The sequence below is a fragment of the Diabrotica virgifera genome, chromosome 1 (genome assembly GCF_917563875.1).
Source record: "Diabrotica virgifera virgifera chromosome 1, PGI_DIABVI_V3a".
NCBI classification, from domain to species: domain Eukaryota; kingdom Metazoa; phylum Arthropoda; class Insecta; order Coleoptera; family Chrysomelidae; genus Diabrotica; species Diabrotica virgifera.
Window position 1 is genome coordinate 80,701,688 of NC_065443.1, and position 18,757 is coordinate 80,720,444.

General features: G+C 31.8%; 1 protein-coding gene across 1 annotated transcript in view; it reads left to right on the forward strand.

Annotated features, from left to right (window-relative positions):
* The window catches only part of LOC114332680 (protein outspread), an 889,498-nt gene that overhangs the window by 374,739 nt on the left and 496,002 nt on the right, over positions 1 to 18,757 (forward strand). Inside the window, exon 4 of the mRNA XM_050657294.1 lies at positions 17,093 to 17,564. Coding sequence (XP_050513251.1) covers positions 17,093 to 17,564 — 472 coding nt within the window. The remainder of the gene's footprint in view (positions 1 to 17,092; positions 17,565 to 18,757) is intronic.

The window sequence follows — 18,757 nt, forward strand, 5'->3', positions numbered from 1 at the left end:
CTGTCTAAACTCTCGTCCTTGATGAACTTCGATCGACTTAGCGAGTAGTATAGCGAGCGTTTTAGAATTTTGGGGAACATAAAAATGAAATAATAGCGAACTGAGATTGTGTTTCTAATCCGAGCTATATTAAGCCACATATGGTGAATTTAGGCTATACATTGTTTTTATGAAGGTTGAAAACGTGCTAAAGAAGAATAACTAAGGGTTGAGATTATAAATTTGTTTTCAGATCGTAAAGACTTCCAAGTCAAAGGTTTGCGACAGTCAACGGAAATAGCGTAGGTAGTAATTTAATGATTTTTCTCATATTCGAGTTAATTGGAACCTGCAAGGGGCAGATGAGCGAACATGTGGATCCATATAAGAAGTAGGTAGTAGAAGACGCGATAAATTATATTAAGAGGAAACTGTAGCGATCAACAGGTAGCAAAAACGCGTTCCAAGATTGCGGCTGTAATTTTGAATATTTTTTCGAGATATTTGGCACACGTATTCGTAATATAATAAAGAATGGCGGTACAGAGCCCAATTTGAAAAATGTATTAATATGTGGAAATTACTGTGTAACTAAATACAATATTAAAAAAACGAGCCTGTACCGCCATTATGAAGAACAAAAAAATACACTTTCTTCAAATAAACTTTTTTATCCGCTGCCTAGATTTTGTGTCATTTTGGAACTACTAAAATTTTTTATTTCATTATTAGTTCCAAAATGACACAAAATCTAGGCATCGGATAAAAAAGTTTATTTGAAGAAAGTGTATTTTTTTGTTCTTCTTAATAACGGTACAGGCTCGTTTTTTTAATATTGTATTTAATTACAGGGTAATTTCCACATATTAATATATTTTTCAAATTGGGCTCTGTACCGCCATTCTTTATTATATTACGAATACGCGTACCAAATATCTCGAAAAAATATTCAAAATTACAGCCGCATCTTGGAACGCGTTTTCGCTACCTGTTGATCGCTACTGTTTCCCCTTAAGATCGTATAAGTAAAAAAAAATTTCTTATCGATATGTTACAAAGTTCTAACAATTATTGTTCTGAAGTTTGACTTGTGGCATTTTATGCTTATCTTATGTATCTTAAGCCACAACAGTAGACAACTTTAAAATGATATTGCTAATATCTATGAGTTGCGTTCCTGGAACGACTTTATTAAAAGTTAGTTCATTCTATTACACGAAATCAACTTTAACTTAAGAATATGCGTCAGAATAATCATAGCATGTGATTTGTCTTTAAAAAGACAACAACATGCAATGATGACAGTAATTCTCGTTTTAGCGATAAATAAAGTCGTCCCAGGAACGCAACTCATAAATATTGGTAATATCATTTTAAAGTCGTTTAGTTTAAAATGTATAATATAGGTAATGTGAATTGTCAATATGAGTGAGTCAGATAAAATTAAATTATTAGAATTTTTTACCAAGCAACAAAAACAATTTTTTTTAATTTATTAATGTTTTGTATTTTGATAACGATTTACCTAAACATAATAATTAAATGAATATAATAATTGTTGGAGAAGTCGTAAAAAGTTAAAAGTATGTCTTAGAGCTAATAAACTGAAACTGTTTATATATTATTTACATGTACTTTGAGTAAAATGAATTTGCCTACAAAGAAGTGCCGACGGTAGCGAAAATCTTTTTTATAGAACCGACCTACTACACAAGCGTACTTCAAAAAGTTTTAAAAGTAATTGCAATTTTTAGAATATTTCTTGCAATAAATCAATAATAACACGAATAACACCCAATATAGCAGTATTAGTTGGCGTCATTCTTTAGTGCAAAAATCATTGTACTATTTAGAGGAAAAGGTACAAATATGAAATGTGATGTTAACCCAGATAGGGCCGAAACTTTTATTTTTGATATACCGGGTGTCCACTTATATTTTCCCCTATTTTAACTGCCTATAACTTCTAAACGGTTCAAGATAGAAATATGCGGTTTTCGCTGAAATGTTTTGTTTTATAAAAGTTTTGTCTGAATGGACTGAATTTTTTATATCGCTTTCAAGTACGAAAAGAAAAATGGAGGATTTTTGAAAAAAACGTTGTTGACTTTTTTTTAATGGAACGCCCAGTATATTTTTTTGTAAATTGAAAAAAAGGTCATTCACCTATCCAGCGATATAAAGTTTTTCAAAATCGGTTGTCAAATCACTGAGTAATTAATTTTTAAAATGAGAGGTGCAACGTGGATATCACATACCTAAACAACATAATATGTAATTGATGGATTCGACCGTTACTTGATGGAAGTTCATTTTATCTCACAATAAAACACTGAAAAACGTTTGTTTTCTATACTTCCACAAAATTTATTACAACTATGTTATTACTACAGCTGTTTCCGGCAAAGTGCCTTTCTCAAGTGATATATTTTACAATGTGTTTGCCTTTTTAAGTCTTTAACTGAAGAGGTTGAGGAGTGGGGAGCTGTTTGTCTCGAGTTGGTCATTCAGAATTATATCTGTATTTTTCAATTTATTAATTTCCATTTATTCTAAAAGTGATAGCTTAAGGCCTTTATTTTGAATATGTGAACATAATATGTGATTTCCACATTGCATCTCTCATTTTAAAAATTAATTGCTCAGTCATTTGACCACTGATTTTTAAAAAATTTATATCGTTGGATAGGGAAATAACCGTTTTTTCAAGTTTTTATGTAAATGACAATTTTTTATGTCGCTTTTAAATAAAAAATGGCGGATTTTTTAAAAAAAAACGTTGACTTTTTTTATTGAAACACCCAGTATATTTTTTTGTAGCTTGAAAAAACGGTCATTTACCTATCCATCGATATTAAATTTTTTAAAATCGGTTGTCAAATGACTAAGCAAATAATTTTTAAAATGAAAGATGCAATGTGGAAATCACATAATAGTGTAGGAAACATTGCAAAATGGACACAAGTCCGGTTTTATTTTTTTTCTGGTAGATCAAGGGGTGCTTATTATAAGACTAACTTTCTCTGAAAAAATTTCGCCCCGGAACCCCCTTTAAAAGGGGTCATTTGTGATTTTTGCGGAACGTAGCCATTCCTGTACCTTTTACAAAAAAATTTTTTTATAGAAATATGAAGATGACTATATTTTCTATGATTTATTACCCGACAGCATATGTCTATCATCCACCGTTTAGCGGGGGTGGCGCCCCAAAGTTGACAAGTTTTTAAAAAAGATGTTTTTAAAAAATATATATTTTTCCCTAACTGTAACGGAAATTAAGAAAAAGACCTGCGACAAGTATTCACAAATAAGTGACTGATTTTTTGGTATAGGTTTCACTTAAGGGTAATTAGCCTATTTTTAATTACAGGGTGTTACATTTTAAAAAACCCCTTTTTATACCATCTGAACCGTTTATGCTAGAGTAAAAAGACTTTCAGAGATTACCCACGTACTGGTGCTATTTACAAATTTGTATAATTTACCCTCATTTTTTCCTCGGAACCACCCCCAAAAAAAAGAATAATTAATAAATAAAGTGATTTTCTTGAAATCCTTCACACACAATGCCCTTTATTAATATGCTTCATATATCATTTTGTGCACGTTATTATTACCCATGCATGGACACCAAAAGCGATTTCCTAATGCAACCCCTGTAGCCAAAAAAAAAAATAAATAAAATGGGGGTTGAATTTTTTTTTTGTTTTTTGCTTTTTGATCCATATGGGCATATGCTTCATCAATTCTGCTTTTCAAAAATATATATGGTTATTGCAACATTCCTGCGGAAACCACCCCTATCCTTGAAAATATACTGCGGAAACTACCCCTATCCCTTGGCGAGCATGTTTTTACGATTTTCTCATTACCTATGCATTATTTTTAAACAAAACTTATACCAGGTTAAAGACCACTATTAACTCTAAAAATTAGGCTCTATTCATTTTTTTCGTATAAGCAACCGTTACGGCACAGTGGCGCCGTAAACTTCGTGATATGCTTTGGCGGGCTCCAGTTTTTGTTTTTTATTTCGTCACTTGTTTGTTTTATTGATAAAGTACTTATGTAAAATAAAACAACACAGTGTATGCTACAAATTATGGCCTATACACATTTTACATTCTTTGCCCCCCAAAGCCGCAGTGGTGGCCCAAAATCAATTTTTGCATATTTTCGCCACCTACACGCATTTTATTTCATTAATGCTACCTTAATAGCACAATATTCACCTTTAAGTGGTCGCTAAGCAGTGGCGGATCCAGGGAGGGGTGATGGGGGCGATCACCCCCCCTCTCACACCCAAAGTGATATTATATTTAAAGATTATAAAAATATTCATTTATTTTTATAGAAATTTAGCCAATTGGCACCCCCCTTAACGATGCTGGATCCGCCACTGTCGCTAAAACATAAAAAGTACGCCATCATTATAAAAATAATAATATAAGTATTTCTATAAAAATAAATGAATATTTTTATAATCTTTAAATATAATATCACTTTTGGTTTGAGGGGGGGTGATCGCCCCCATCACCCCTCCCTGGATACACCACTGCTTAGCGACCACTTAAGGGTAAATATTGTGCTATTAAGGTAGCATTAATGAAATAAAATGCGTGTAGGTGGCGAAAATATGCAAAAATTGATTTTGGGCCACCACTGTGGCTTTGAGGGGCAAAGAATGTAAAATGTGTATAGGTCATAATTTGTAGCTTACACTGTGTTGTTTTATTTTACATAAGTTCTTTATCAATAAAACAAACAAGTGACGAAATAAAAAACAAAAACTGGAGCCCGCCAAAGCATACTCGTATCACGAAGTTTACGGCGCCACTGTGCCGTAACGGTTACTTATACGAAAAAAATGAATAGAACCTAATTTTTAGAGTAAATAGTGGTCTTTAACCTTGTATAAGTTTTGTTTAAAAAGAATGCATAAGTAATGAGGAAATCGTAAAAACATGCTCGCCAAGGGATAGGGGTAGTTTCTGCAGTATATTTTCAAGGATAGGGGTGGTTTCCGCAGGAATGTTGCAATAACCATATATTATATTTTTAAAAAGCACTATTGATGAAGCATATGCCCGTATGGATCAAAAAGCAAAAAACAAAAAAAAAGTTTCAACCTCCATTTTATTTATTTATTTTTGGCTACAGGGGTTGCACTAGGAAATCGCTTTTGGTGTCCATGCATGAATAATAATAACGTGCACAAAATGATATATGAATCATATTAATAAAGGGCATTGCGTGTCAAGGATTTCAAGAAAATCACTTTATTTATTAATTCTTCTTTTTTTGGGGTGGTTCCGAGGAAAAAATGGGGGTAAATTATACAAATTTGTAAATCTCACAATAAAACATTGAAAAACGTTTGTTTTCTATACTTCCACAAAATTTATTACAACTATGTTATTACTACAGCTGTTTCGGCAAAGTGCCTTTCTCAAGTGATGCCGAAACAGCTGTAGTAATAACATAGTTGTAATAAATTTTGTGGAAGTATAGAAAACAAACGTTTTTCAGTGTTTTATTGTGAGATACAATGAACTTCCATCAAGTAACGGTCGAATCCATCAAATTTGTAAATAGCACCAATACGTGGGTAATCGCTGAAAGTCTTTTTACTCTAGCATAAACGGTTCAGATGGTATAAAAAGGAGTTTTTTAAAATGTAACACCCTGTAATTAAAAATAGGCTAATTACCCTTAAGTGAAACCTATACCAAAAAATCAGTCACTTATTTGTGAATACTTGTCGCAGGATTTCTTCCTAATTTCCGTTACAGTTAGGGAAAAATATATATTTTTTAAAAACATCTTTTTTAAAAACTTGTCAACTTTGGGGCGCCACCCCCGCTAAACGGTGGATGATAGACATATTCTATCGGGAAATTAATCGTAGAAAATATAGTCCTCTTCATATTTCTATAAAAAAATTTTTTTGTAAAAGGTACAGGAAGGGCCACGTTCCGCAAAAACCACAAATTACCCCCTTTAAAGGGGTGAAAAAGGGGGTTCCGGGGCGAAATTTTTTCAGAAAAAGTTAGTCTTATAATAAGCACCCCTTGATCTACCAGAAAAAAAATAAAACCGGACTTGTGTCCATTTTGCAAGGTTCAACCTCTGTTTCCTACACTATAACATAATATCATTTTGCTTAGTTATGTTATTTAGGTATGTGATATCCACGTTGCACCTCTCATTTTAAAAATTAATTACTCAGTGATTTGAAAACCGATTTTAAAAAACTTTATATCGCTGGATAGGTGAATGACCTTTCTTTCAATTTACAAAAAAATATACTGGGTGTTCCATTAAAAAAAAGTCATCAACGTTTTTTTCAAAAATCCGCCATTTTTCTTTTCGTATTTGAAAGCGTTATAAAAAATTCAGTCCATTCAGACAAAACTTTTACTAAAATAAAACATTTCAGCGAAAACCGCTAATTTCTATCTTAAGCCGTTTAGAAGTTATAGGCAGTTAAAATGGGGGAAAATATAAGTGGACACCCGGTATTTAATTTTTAGGTTCGTTAATGCCTACAAAAGTAAAGGTTGGTAGACATTTTACTAAAAATACCGTACTTTTTCAAAACTAAAAAGGCTGTCATTATAAAAGCCCGATGACATAATCAAAGCAAAGACTAACAGAAAAGTTTAGTAGAATCAGGTGATTTGTACACATATATCGACTATATAGTAAAATTCCACTAAAATACTTAATTTCATAGTGGTAATATCATACATACACGGTTATGTAAATTGGTGTACATATTTGAAGATTCAACAAGCTTCTTAATAATATGACGTAGTATCACAAAAAAAATAAGAAAACTTATTTTTTGATCCTTTTTTTATACTCCTACTTAAAATATTGCTATGTATGTCACTCTTGACCTATCGTTCATTTTTGCAGTGTTTGCTCTTCTGTACTCGATGTTCTTTCACATTTTCAGTAGGAGCTACTTTTTTTAGATTCTGACTTATTTCTTTAGAGTTCGACAAAAGCATTATTAGGTCTGGATCCCGCGTATCAAAAAAAAGTTGATTAATAGCAAGCTGAAAATTTGTTAATAGCTTAACGGTGTCTAGTCGGACAAACTTTGATGTATGGGAACACTGGAACAGGGGAAGTTTTAATTGTGGAACAGGTTAAAAATTTGGAACGTCAGACTACGAAAACGTCAAATGTATTTTGTCAGACAGAACTTCCAATTGATTTGTTACCCTTTCATTAAACTTTTTTGCAAATATCAGACTGCTATTACTAACCAACATGATTCCTGTCATTTGTAATGTTCTTCGTGTTCCACTCATTAAAATGCCCAGCTGGTGATAAACACCAGTCTGATTTTTGCATGAGAGTTTAATGAATGGGCAACAAATCAATTGGAAGTTCTGTCCGACAAAATACATCTGACGTTCTCGTAGTCCGGCGTTTCAAATTTTTAACTTGTTCCACCATTAAAACTTCCTCTGTTCCACTGTTCCCATATATCAAAGGTTGTCCGACTAGACACCGTTAAGCTATTAACAAATTTTCAGCTTGCTATTAATCAACTTTTTTTCTTATGCGGGCTCCAGACCTATATAGGTATCTGCTTCAACTTCATTGGTGTCGGAACGTGTATGTGTTTTTGGGTCATTTACGATTATCTCTGACTCCACTTGAAGTTGATTTTTTGATAAGTTACTTATCTGGACAGCATCTTCCTCACCGTGCCCTCGTTAGTCTCTTCCCCTTCCTTGGATAGAAAAAGAGGTATGTCATCAGGAAGTTCATTATCTGAAAGATTTTCGATCTCGTCCATTAACTCACTTAAGGCCAAACTTTTCGTCCAGTATTTAAAAAGAAATTCATACTTAGTATAGCGTCCTTAGTATACCACCGTCCTTTATAACGAACGCCAAATTTTGATAACCGATACTCAAAAATAATAATAATTGATCTATTATATGTTTGTACAAATAAAACTAAAGGTATTTTAAATACATAATATGTAAAGTGAAATTATAGGATTTAAACAATTAATTTTACTCACCTGCCAACTCAACAGTTGGCAGACTATTGCGGTCCAATACAGATTATTTCCAGTAATAGTTCACGCAAGTAGTTCAAAGTTCACTGAAGATGAACTGATGAGTCCAAAAACGTTCGTTCTGAACAAATATTCTATCTATTTGAATTTTTAATTAAATATTTAAATATATCAATAATTACAATATAGGTCTGGATCCCGCGTATGAAAAAAAAGTTGATTAATAGCAAGTTGAAAATTTGTTAATAGCTTAAGGGTGTCTAGTCGGATAAACTTTGATATATGGGAACACTGGAACAGAGGCAGTTTTAATCGTGGAACAGGTTAAAAATTTGGAACGGTCAGACCACGAAAACGGCACAATTATTTTGTCCGACAGAACAGACTTAAACTCTCCGAACAGAGATTAAACTCTCATGCAAAAATCAGACTGCTATTTATCACCAAATGGGCGTTTTAATGAGTGGAACATGTAGAATATGTCAAGTGACAGGAATTATGACAGGTGATAAATAGCAGTCTGATTTTTGCATGAGAGTTTAATCTCTGTTCGGAGAGTTTAAGTCTATTCTGTCGGACAAAATAAATGTGCCGTTTTCGTTGTCTGACCGTTCCCAATTTTTAACCTGTTCCACAATTAAAACTGCCCCTGTTCCAGTGTTCCCATATATCAAAGTTCATCCGACTAGACACCCTTAAGCTATTAACAAATTTTCAGCTTGCTATTAATCAACTTTTTTTTCATACGCGGGATCCAGACCTAATAGACGGAGCAGCGGACCATCAAAAGAACTATAATCATAAAACAGCTTTGACAACCATTTAAAGTTTTTACTCGACAATTAGCACCCAATATGCACTAGGAATCGTTGATTAGACAAAAAAATAAATATGACCCATTTTAATCGATAAAATTACAGTAAAAATACTTTTTCTACAACCGTGTTAAAATGCAATTTTTAGCACCCCATACGAGCGTTAAAAATGCTACTTTAAGGCACTAGTGCATTAAAATATTTTTAAGGCACTGCAGTTCGTATTGACCGTATAGGCAATTTTGATGTAATGTCAAAAAATATAAAAATGGAATGTCAGTCAAGTTCAAGTTAAAGTTTTTGTAGATATTGTCCTGTAATTACGTTTGTAGAAAAAATATTGTATGATATGCGTGTTAAAAAGTACATTTTTAAGGCATTCATGTGAATTGCAGAACTCGCTATCGCTCATTCTGCAAACTTTCACATGCGTGCCTTAAACGTGTACTTTTAACACTTATATCATAAATAACTATTAAACGCATGTTTTTCAAAATCACATTTTTCAAAACTGGGAGACGTTTTTTTCTTAAAATCTATTACACCGATCTCTTTAAACCAATTTTTTTATATACTTTATATTATACGACTACTAAAAAATAAACCTCTAAAAGTTAATAAAAAATGCCCACCTTTTTAGTACAGTGGGAAATTCACCCAAAAAACGGTTTTTTTATTTATTATAGAATCGCTTATAAAGGTCGTAGAAATATAAAAAATTAACTTTTGAAAGATTTATTTATTTTAACCCTCACGAATTGAATCCCGTTGAAATTAAAAAAAAATCTGTTACAGGATTTTCTCCGAAATTAAAATGGCGGAAGAGAATTCTCGAAACCTTCTTAACAATGTATAAAAAGAATTATAATCATAAATATAATAGTTTTTTCTTTAAAAATACGTAAAAATTGTCTTTTTTGTTAATTTAGGAAGTAAAAATCCCCTTAAACATTTTGTTGTAAAGGCCTTAGATTGCAGATTTTTATGGTGTCGATTTTTTGATGGACTGTTTTAAATTTATGCACTTCTTGCTCGGTCTAAAATAATGACTTTAAGTAACAGAAAGCAAATAAAACCATTATGTATGGGTAGGTCGTTGATACAGTATATTAAACTGGCAAAACGACTACCAGTGAAAGTATTAAATCTACCCAGACGGGTCGGGCAACAACTCTTATAAGACATACACCTTTTTTTTTGTAAATTCGGATAATTAACCGACAAGTGGATTTCTTTTTCGTCTACGAGAAAACATCGTGTCTGCTATCTGTCACGAAATGTATTCTTGTATGTAGTTAAGGATCATCGCAGTTTGTGGTCGTTAAAACGAAGAAAAAAATATTGACATTGGCGGACTTAAGCGTGGCGAAATGCGATGATTTGTTACTAATTCATAAAAATAATAATTCATAAAAAAACAAGGAAAAATTTCATGATAAAATTCTATTTTACTGAGTAAAATAGAATTGCTGAGTAAAATAGAATTGTATGGTAGCAAGACTTGCTACCATACAGTCATGATGTGAACAAGTCAAATTCGAGCTCAATGGTACCTAGAGCATGAAACATTGGATATTTTAATGTTTAAATTCACATCTTATTTCTATGTTTCTGTGACGGATTAATAGTAAAGGGTTTTTACTAAAATATTTTTTACTTTGGTGGTTAGCATGTTAGATTTAAGCAAACACTTAAGATGATCGGTCAACCGATTGAAAACTAGTTCTGTTCTGTGATGTAGCCCTGTATAGGGATTTTAACAAATATACCTTTTATAAAGGATTTTATGTTTTTTTTATTTTATAAATACAATCCTTTGTTCATTGCAGTTTTCATTGACTTGCCTTGCTCAACCATACACACTTATCGTTCTATTCCCCATCTCCTACTGCCTGTTTTAACATGGCTTCGTCTACTTCTTTTCTTCAGGATCCAGGTTGTCGTCTCTCCCTTCTATCTACAGGATATTTTTTGATATTTTTTATTCATCTGCTGTCACTAAGAAATTATCTACTTTACAGATACATACAGATGCGTACAGGAAATAGAAAAATGGTACAAATAACAAATTTTACATCCATGCATATTATATTTGTATAATTTTTATTACTTTTTTCTACGACAATTTAATAACATGCTCATTATTCGCTATTCTGTAATAGATAATAGCAGCCATTACTTTATCCGTGAGTAATAGTTCATTACTCACGGGCTGAAGTTACTCACGGGTCATTACTCACGGGCTGAAGTTAGATTCAAGTGGCGCATGCCACTTTTAGTATTAATCGTATTATGTCTGGATCTCGCGTATGAAATAAAAGTTGATTAATAGCAAGCTGAAAATTTGTTAATAGCTTAAGGGTGTCTAGTCGGACAAACTTTGATATATGGGAACACCGAAACAGGGGAAGTTTTAATTGTGGAACAGGTTAAAAATTTGGAACGGTCAGACCACGAAAACGTCACATGTATTTTGTTCGACAGAACTTCCAATTGATTTGTTACCCTTTCATTAAACTCTCATGCAAAAATCAGACTGCTATTTATCACCTGTCATAATTCCCGTCATTTGACATGCTCTACGCGTTCCACTCAATAAAATGCCCATTTGGTGATAAATATCAGTCTTATTTTTGCATTAGAGTTTAATGAAAGGGTAACAAATCAATTGGAAGTTCTGTCGGACAAAACACATGTGACGTTTTCGTGGTATGACCGTTCCAAATTTTTAACCTGTTCCACAATTAAAACTTTCCCTGTTCCAGTGTTAGCATATATCAAAGTTTGTCCGACTAGACACCCTTAAGCTATTAACAAATTTTCAGCTTGCTATTAATCAACTTTTTTTTATACGTGGGGTGCAGACCTATATATAAACTGCAAATAAAATTACTTAATCTTGTTTATTTAATACAATAATTATTGTAATTTATATCAATAATTAACTTCGAAAAGTTTTTAAAGAAATTTTAACTGTAACAATGTCAGTATATTTTTTACAATATTTTGTTTACTAAAAATTTTGACGTTTATCATTATTTATTTTAGTGACAGTGACATTAGCGCATTTTGTTTGTGTTAATTGGAATTAACTAATAGGTCTGGATCCCGCGTATGAAAAAAAAGTTGATTAATAGCAAGCTGAAAATTTGTTAATAGCTTAAGGGTGTCTAGTCGGATAAACTTTGATATATGGGATGACTGTAACAGGGGCAGTTTTAATTGTGGAACAGGTTAAAAATTTGGAACGGTCACACCACGAAAACGGCACATTTATTTTGTCCGACAGAACAGACCTAAACTCTCCGAACAGAGATTAAACTCTCATGCAAAAATCAGACTGCTATTTATCACCTGTCATAATTCCTGTCATTTGACATATTCTACATGTTCCACTCATTAAAACGCCCATTTGGTGATAAATAGCAGTCTGATTTTTGCATAAGAGTTTAATCTCTGTTCGAAGAGTTTAAGTCTGTTTTGTCGGACAAAATAAATGTGCTGTTTTCGTGGTGTGACCGTTCCAAATTTTTAACCTGTTCCACAATTAAAACTTCCCCTGTTCCTATGTTCCCATATATCAAAGTTTGTCCGACTAGACACCCTTAAGCTATTAACAAATATTCAGCTTGCTATTAATCAACTTTTTTTTCATACGCGGGATCCAGACCTATAATATTATATTTATTTTTTAAATAATATTGTGTTAAATATGTTATAACATATTATATATAGTTATATTATTATATTATATATAGCTAAATGTAAATATACATTATAACTTTAATAAAATACGTCCACCGATAATAGCCATTTCATATTTATCCGATTCATTGACAGTAGGTACAAGTTTATGCTTATAATTTTTCTATAACTAGAACTTGGATTGACTATTTCTTGTTGTATTTTTACAATAGGGCTTTTCATCGATTGTCATTTGTTTCGAGCTTCTGTCATGTGTCACATAATATTAATATATCTACGTCATACGTCTTTGGTTTGTATCATTGGTATATGCCAATAACGTATGACGTAGATATATTAATATTATGTGACACATGACGGAAGCTCGAAACAAATGACTGTGAATGAAAAGCCCTATACCCACGGTTATTAGACTTTATTACGGTGGTGGGGAGACTTATATTTTTGACTTTACGTCACAAGAGTTTACATTCCCATATTTTTAAATTATTTTCGATCATTGAATGTGTGTTATTGTGTATACAGAGAGAGTCTGTAAAGTGGAATAAATTCAATATCTCAAATACTAATTGTTTTTTTGGAAAATGCTCAGACCCGTCGATTAGTATTTCAAATTGTCCTTTTTGACATTCAATAAAAATGTATACAGGGTGTCCCAATTTAGAGATATGACGTCATCGTCGATTTTCTTAAATGGCAACACTGTCATTTTGATAGCTAATTTGATAGGGTTTGTAAAGTTATACATAACTGCAAAATATCAAATTTTTATTCTCTACCATTTACAAGATAATAGAAAATAACAAAGTTATATCTGTAATTTGGAATATATTCAATAATTAAAATACTACCTGTTTTTTTGAAAAATGCTCAGACCCGTCGATTAGTATATCAAATTGTCATTTTTGACATATAATAATAATGTATACAGGGTGTCCCAATTTAGAGATATGACGTCATCGTTGATTTTCTTAAATGGCAACACTATCATTTTGATAGCTATTTTGATAGCGTGTGTAAAGTTATACACATCTGAAAAATTTCAAAATTTTATTCCCTACCATTTACAAGATAATAAAAAATAACAAAGTTATGAAGAACAAGAAGTAATAAAATAATAATTGAATTTATTTATTTCAATTAAGCAAATGCTCATAACGTTGCCCATTGACAATTTGACAATAATTGAGGGCAACATTATGAGTTTTTGCTTAATTTATTGAAATAATTAAATTCAATTATTAGTTGATTACTTTTTTTCATAACTTTGTTATTTTTTATTATCATCTAAATGGTAGAGAATACAAATTTGAAATTTTGCAGTTGTGTATAACTTTACACACCCTATCAAAATAGCTATCAAAATGACAGTGTTGCCATTTAAGAAAATCAACGATGACGTCATATCTCTAAATTGGGACACCCTGTATACATTATTATTATATGTCAAAAAGGACAATTTGATATACTAATCGACGGGTCTGAGCATTTTTCAAAAAAACAGTTAGTATTTTAATTATTGAATATATTCCAAATTACAGATATAACTTTGTTATTTTCTATTATCTTGTAAATGGTAGAGAATAAAAATTTGATATTTTGCAGTTATGTATAACTTTACAAACCCTATCAAATTAGCTATCAAAATGACAGTGTTGCCATTTAAGAAAATCGACGATGACGTCATATCTCTAAATTGGGACACCCTGTATACATTATTATTGAATGTCAAAAAGGACAATTTGAAATACTAATCGACGGGTCTGAGCATTTTCCAAAAAAAACAATTAGTATTTGAGATATTGAATTTATTCCACTTTACAGACTCTCTCTGTATATGTGTATTATTTGTGTTATTATGAAATAATAAGACAAATAGTACACATTTTATCTTATACCGGGTGGTGAATCGTAAAAAGGGCCATAGGAAACTCAATGTAAAATTCTGAATTGTTGAATTCCTGCTTCACTAATTATTCTACATCAAAAGTCATGAGAGAATACTTGTAGAGAATTAAAATCTGTATTAAAATCAAAAGTTAAAATTGTTCTACGATTTAAATGCATTCCAAAATTTTGAAAAATATGATACATTTGCCACAATAGGTATGCGTGTAAAAGTAAGGCCACACGTTACTATTTAACTGACAGTGCTCACACCATTGACTGAATAAAAAAATCTTTATAATTAATCCTTTCTCCGCAACTGAGGGTATCTTATCAACTGTATTGTTTTTAAACAATAGATGATAAAATAAAAATATTGACAGTTCAAAAATGTGAAGATTATTGCATTGTGTGTGGCCTAAGTTTGGGCTGAAAACTAAAATGTATTACATTTTTACAAAATTTTGGAATATGTTTGATTACGTAGACCAATTTTAACAGTTATTTCCAATACAGATTTCAATCCTCTTCAAATAGTTTCTAATGTCTTTTGATGTAAAATAATTATTAGGGAAGCTGGAATTCAACAGTTCAGAATTTTACATTGAGTTAATGCAAAACTTTGACGCATGTCAAAATTCTCAATGTGTTTTAATTGTATTCATTTTTTTCGAATCCTGAGAAAACTAATAAATATTTTTGAAAAATTTAAACTCAGAATGAAAGACTACATTATTACCGAGGGCTGAAAGTCCCTGAAAACTTCTATAATGTTTATTTTAATAAGTTACAGGGCTGAAAATAAAAGAGAAGTGTGATATTTAATTTCATATATTTCATTCAATAGAATCTGCTTGTTTATTCTAAGGGGCTTTCCGCCCTCGGTAATAATGTAATCTTGCATCCTGCGTTTAAATTTTTCTAAAATACTTGGTTTTCTCAGGATTCGAAAAAAATCATATTACGATTCAAATGACAGTAAACTCTCGTGACGTAATCTCACCCTTAATGTTCATTGGTAAGTCGATTTAGGTAACCGTAGTAATGTCTAAGAACCGTGCCCTATACCATAGCCACCTTTACTTTACAAGCCATGAAGAGAAAAAGGCAACGTCGCAATTGATGACGTCCGTAGTCCGACTTTCGGACTACCGCTTTCGAAACTACGATTTTAAAGTACAAATTCTGGTAAAATTTATAGTATTTTTTGAGTTGAACAAGAAAATATTATTAATTAGAAGTTTGTACAAAATAATATTAAAAGTAATTCCTTGTAAGTAACGTTTATTACACAAAAAAAAAACAATAACAAGAATATAAACGGGATTCACTTTTTTTTAAATCATAAGAAAACTAATAACTATTTTTCAAAAATTTAAACGCAGAGTGAAAGATTACATTGGTACCGAGGGTCCAAAGTCCCTGAGAACTTCTATGTTTATTTTAATAAGTTACAGGGGTGAAAAACTAAGAAAATTTAGTGTGAGTTTTAGTTTCAAATATGTCATTAAAAAAAACCTTTTTATTCATTCTAAGGGACTTTCGGCCCTCGGTAATAAAGTAATCTTTTATTCTGCGTTTAAATTTTTCAAAAATACTTATTAGTTTTCTCAGAGTTCGAAAAAAATTATAACATTTAAAATACAGGCGTCAAAATTTTGCATTTTTTTCCTTTCCCCTTAAAGTTTGTCGCACTTATTTAGAAACATCCTGAATGGATAAAGAACAAATCTAGTTGTTAAACATAAGCGAATTAATCAAAAAGCAGAATGTTAAGAAAACCGGAGTCTATAGTTGGGTTTTAATTTCAGTGTTTTATAAATGCCCTGTACACCATAAAAATTTAACTGGTTAGCAACAATATTATTACAGCAGTATTGTTAAAGAATTAGGCTATAACATATTAAAAAATCACTTAAATCTGCCAACAGCTTTAGGAAATATGTTTATATAAAAATATATTATATTGAACTAAAATCATATTAATAACATACCTTTTAATGTTCTTTATAATTTGGAGCACGAAATATTGTAAAATATTTCAGTTTCTCTGTAAATACAGTGAAAATTATTTAAAAACAAATGAGAACTGTCAGAATTAATCGGTCTACCAATAGATGTTGCCAAGTTTCAACTTCATGGCTTGTTAAGTAAAGGTGGCTATGCCTATACCTACGTAAGAATTTGGTAATAGTAGATAGGCAACCAATTATTCAGCCACGTACTAGGGGTAAACAGCATTTAGGAATTTTTGTAAATTATTATAATTTAGTTGATTAATCTCGAGTAGTTGATAATTATATTTTTTACTAATTAAAATAAAAACGGTCTTAGAAAAATTATAGTATTCTACTCACATGTAATAGCTATTACTCACTCTGATGAATTATGATACTCGTCTACGGCTCGTGTCGCAAACTTCATCATCGTGAGTAATAGCCATCATTACATGCTCGTTAAATAATATACTATTTTAATACAGAAGGTAGGAAGATACTATATTTTCCCAATTTTTAAACTATTATATTTCGTAACTGTTAGGTACTTGTCTAAATTATAGAAGTCCAATATGGAACTTTCAATTCTTGGAATTGAGTAAGATTTACCTTGTACTGTTTAAGGACCAAAAGAATAAATACTGATATTATTTTTATTGTTGCAGCCTGATACCGTCCCCCAAGGCTCTGTTGACATGTGTAAAGTACTAGAAGTGACTGGTGCTGAACAGGTTACGGGCCATCCTCACTCTCTTGCTCTTACGAGTCCCGACCGTGTGACTTTCGTTAAAGCGGCAAGTCGCGAAGATGCCCGATGGTGGGTAGAGTTGCTGGCGGTGTTTCCCCGTCGGCATAAACGCAACGCGACGTTTCCAGGCGGTCGCGCATCTCCTAGTCTTCCTCAACTGGGCAGAAGCGCTTCTCCGCAGCCACCTCGACCTCGCCATCTATCGGTGACGGGACCGAGTCCGCGTACTAACTTCGAAACACCACCTTTGAAGGAAGAGAGAGAGTCTCCTCCGAAAGAACAGGATACTAAAGGACAAATACCGCCACCTTCAAGTTGGACTCCTCCTGCAAGAACCAATAGTCTTCCCATCGAGGCTCCTATCACTACAGCAGGATATTTACGACCTGGTAAGTGCACATTTAAGCTCTACATGTTACTGTTTCGTTAAAAAGTTGGTTAATTCTTAGAAATGTGATATTAAATTGCACATGGAAGACAAATGATTACAAGAAATGTTGTAGGTAAATTATATAGGTATTACTTTCTCTTATCCGCTGGGAGTGTTGACATGGAGCGAATAAGACGTGTCGACAGTGCTCATGGTGCATAATTTGAAAGCCGTCCCCCACGGGCGATAAATTCAGTTCTTTTTCTTTACTATATTTTCTTACCATAGTAATGAAATTCACCTCTTCTTTTCAACCAGTTACTTTACAAACACAATTAATCTACATATCCCTCTTTTATTATAGTGTTTAAAATGGGGAATATCACTAAAAAACCGTATTTCATAGAAATTTAAGACCGAATTATGGTGGCATTATCTTTAAAAACAGTATAGTTAGCAGAGGAAGCCAAAATTGAACTTTAGGAAATTAAAAAGATTTAAGATGGGGCAAATCCTGGCTTTTCAACCTTTGTTTACAAATAAAAATATGACAGTCGTGACGTCACACTTCGACTGTCAGCCTTAAAATCTATTCGTATTTTTGTATGTTTAAACTATACTATATTTATGTATTATATCAGACATTTTCTACCATATAGAATATAGAGTATTTACAGCAAATTTTGAAGAAACTTTTTATCGCCAAAAATATATAATATATTTTTCGAGGTATTCTCAAAAAACCCTCTAAAAAGTCGATTTTTTCGTCGAAAAACTGTTATTTTCAAGCGCGAATAACTCGAAAAATATTAGTTTTACGAAGAAAATGTAAAAAACATTTTTCCACCTACCTCTACCGAAAGTATACTTTTCCGGACCTGATTGTAGGGTGCAAAGTTGTACTTTTCCTCCCTAGGGAGGAAAAGTAAAAGTGACCTCATGGTATTTCATTCATGAAACATAACTTATTGACGCCCTGTACAATATCTATTTTCTATTACGTAAGTATCTATACATTTTAACGTTTATTTAAAAACACTCCTTATTTTGCATAATGGTAAAAAACAGTAAATTGTTATTCTGATTTAACAATGTTTACATTAATAATTTGACTTATATTTGACAGTTGACAGTTATATTGTACCTACTTGTTTTAGTTTTAGTTCTAATAAGATTTGTTGGTTAGTTACCTACATAAATAAATTAAGTAAA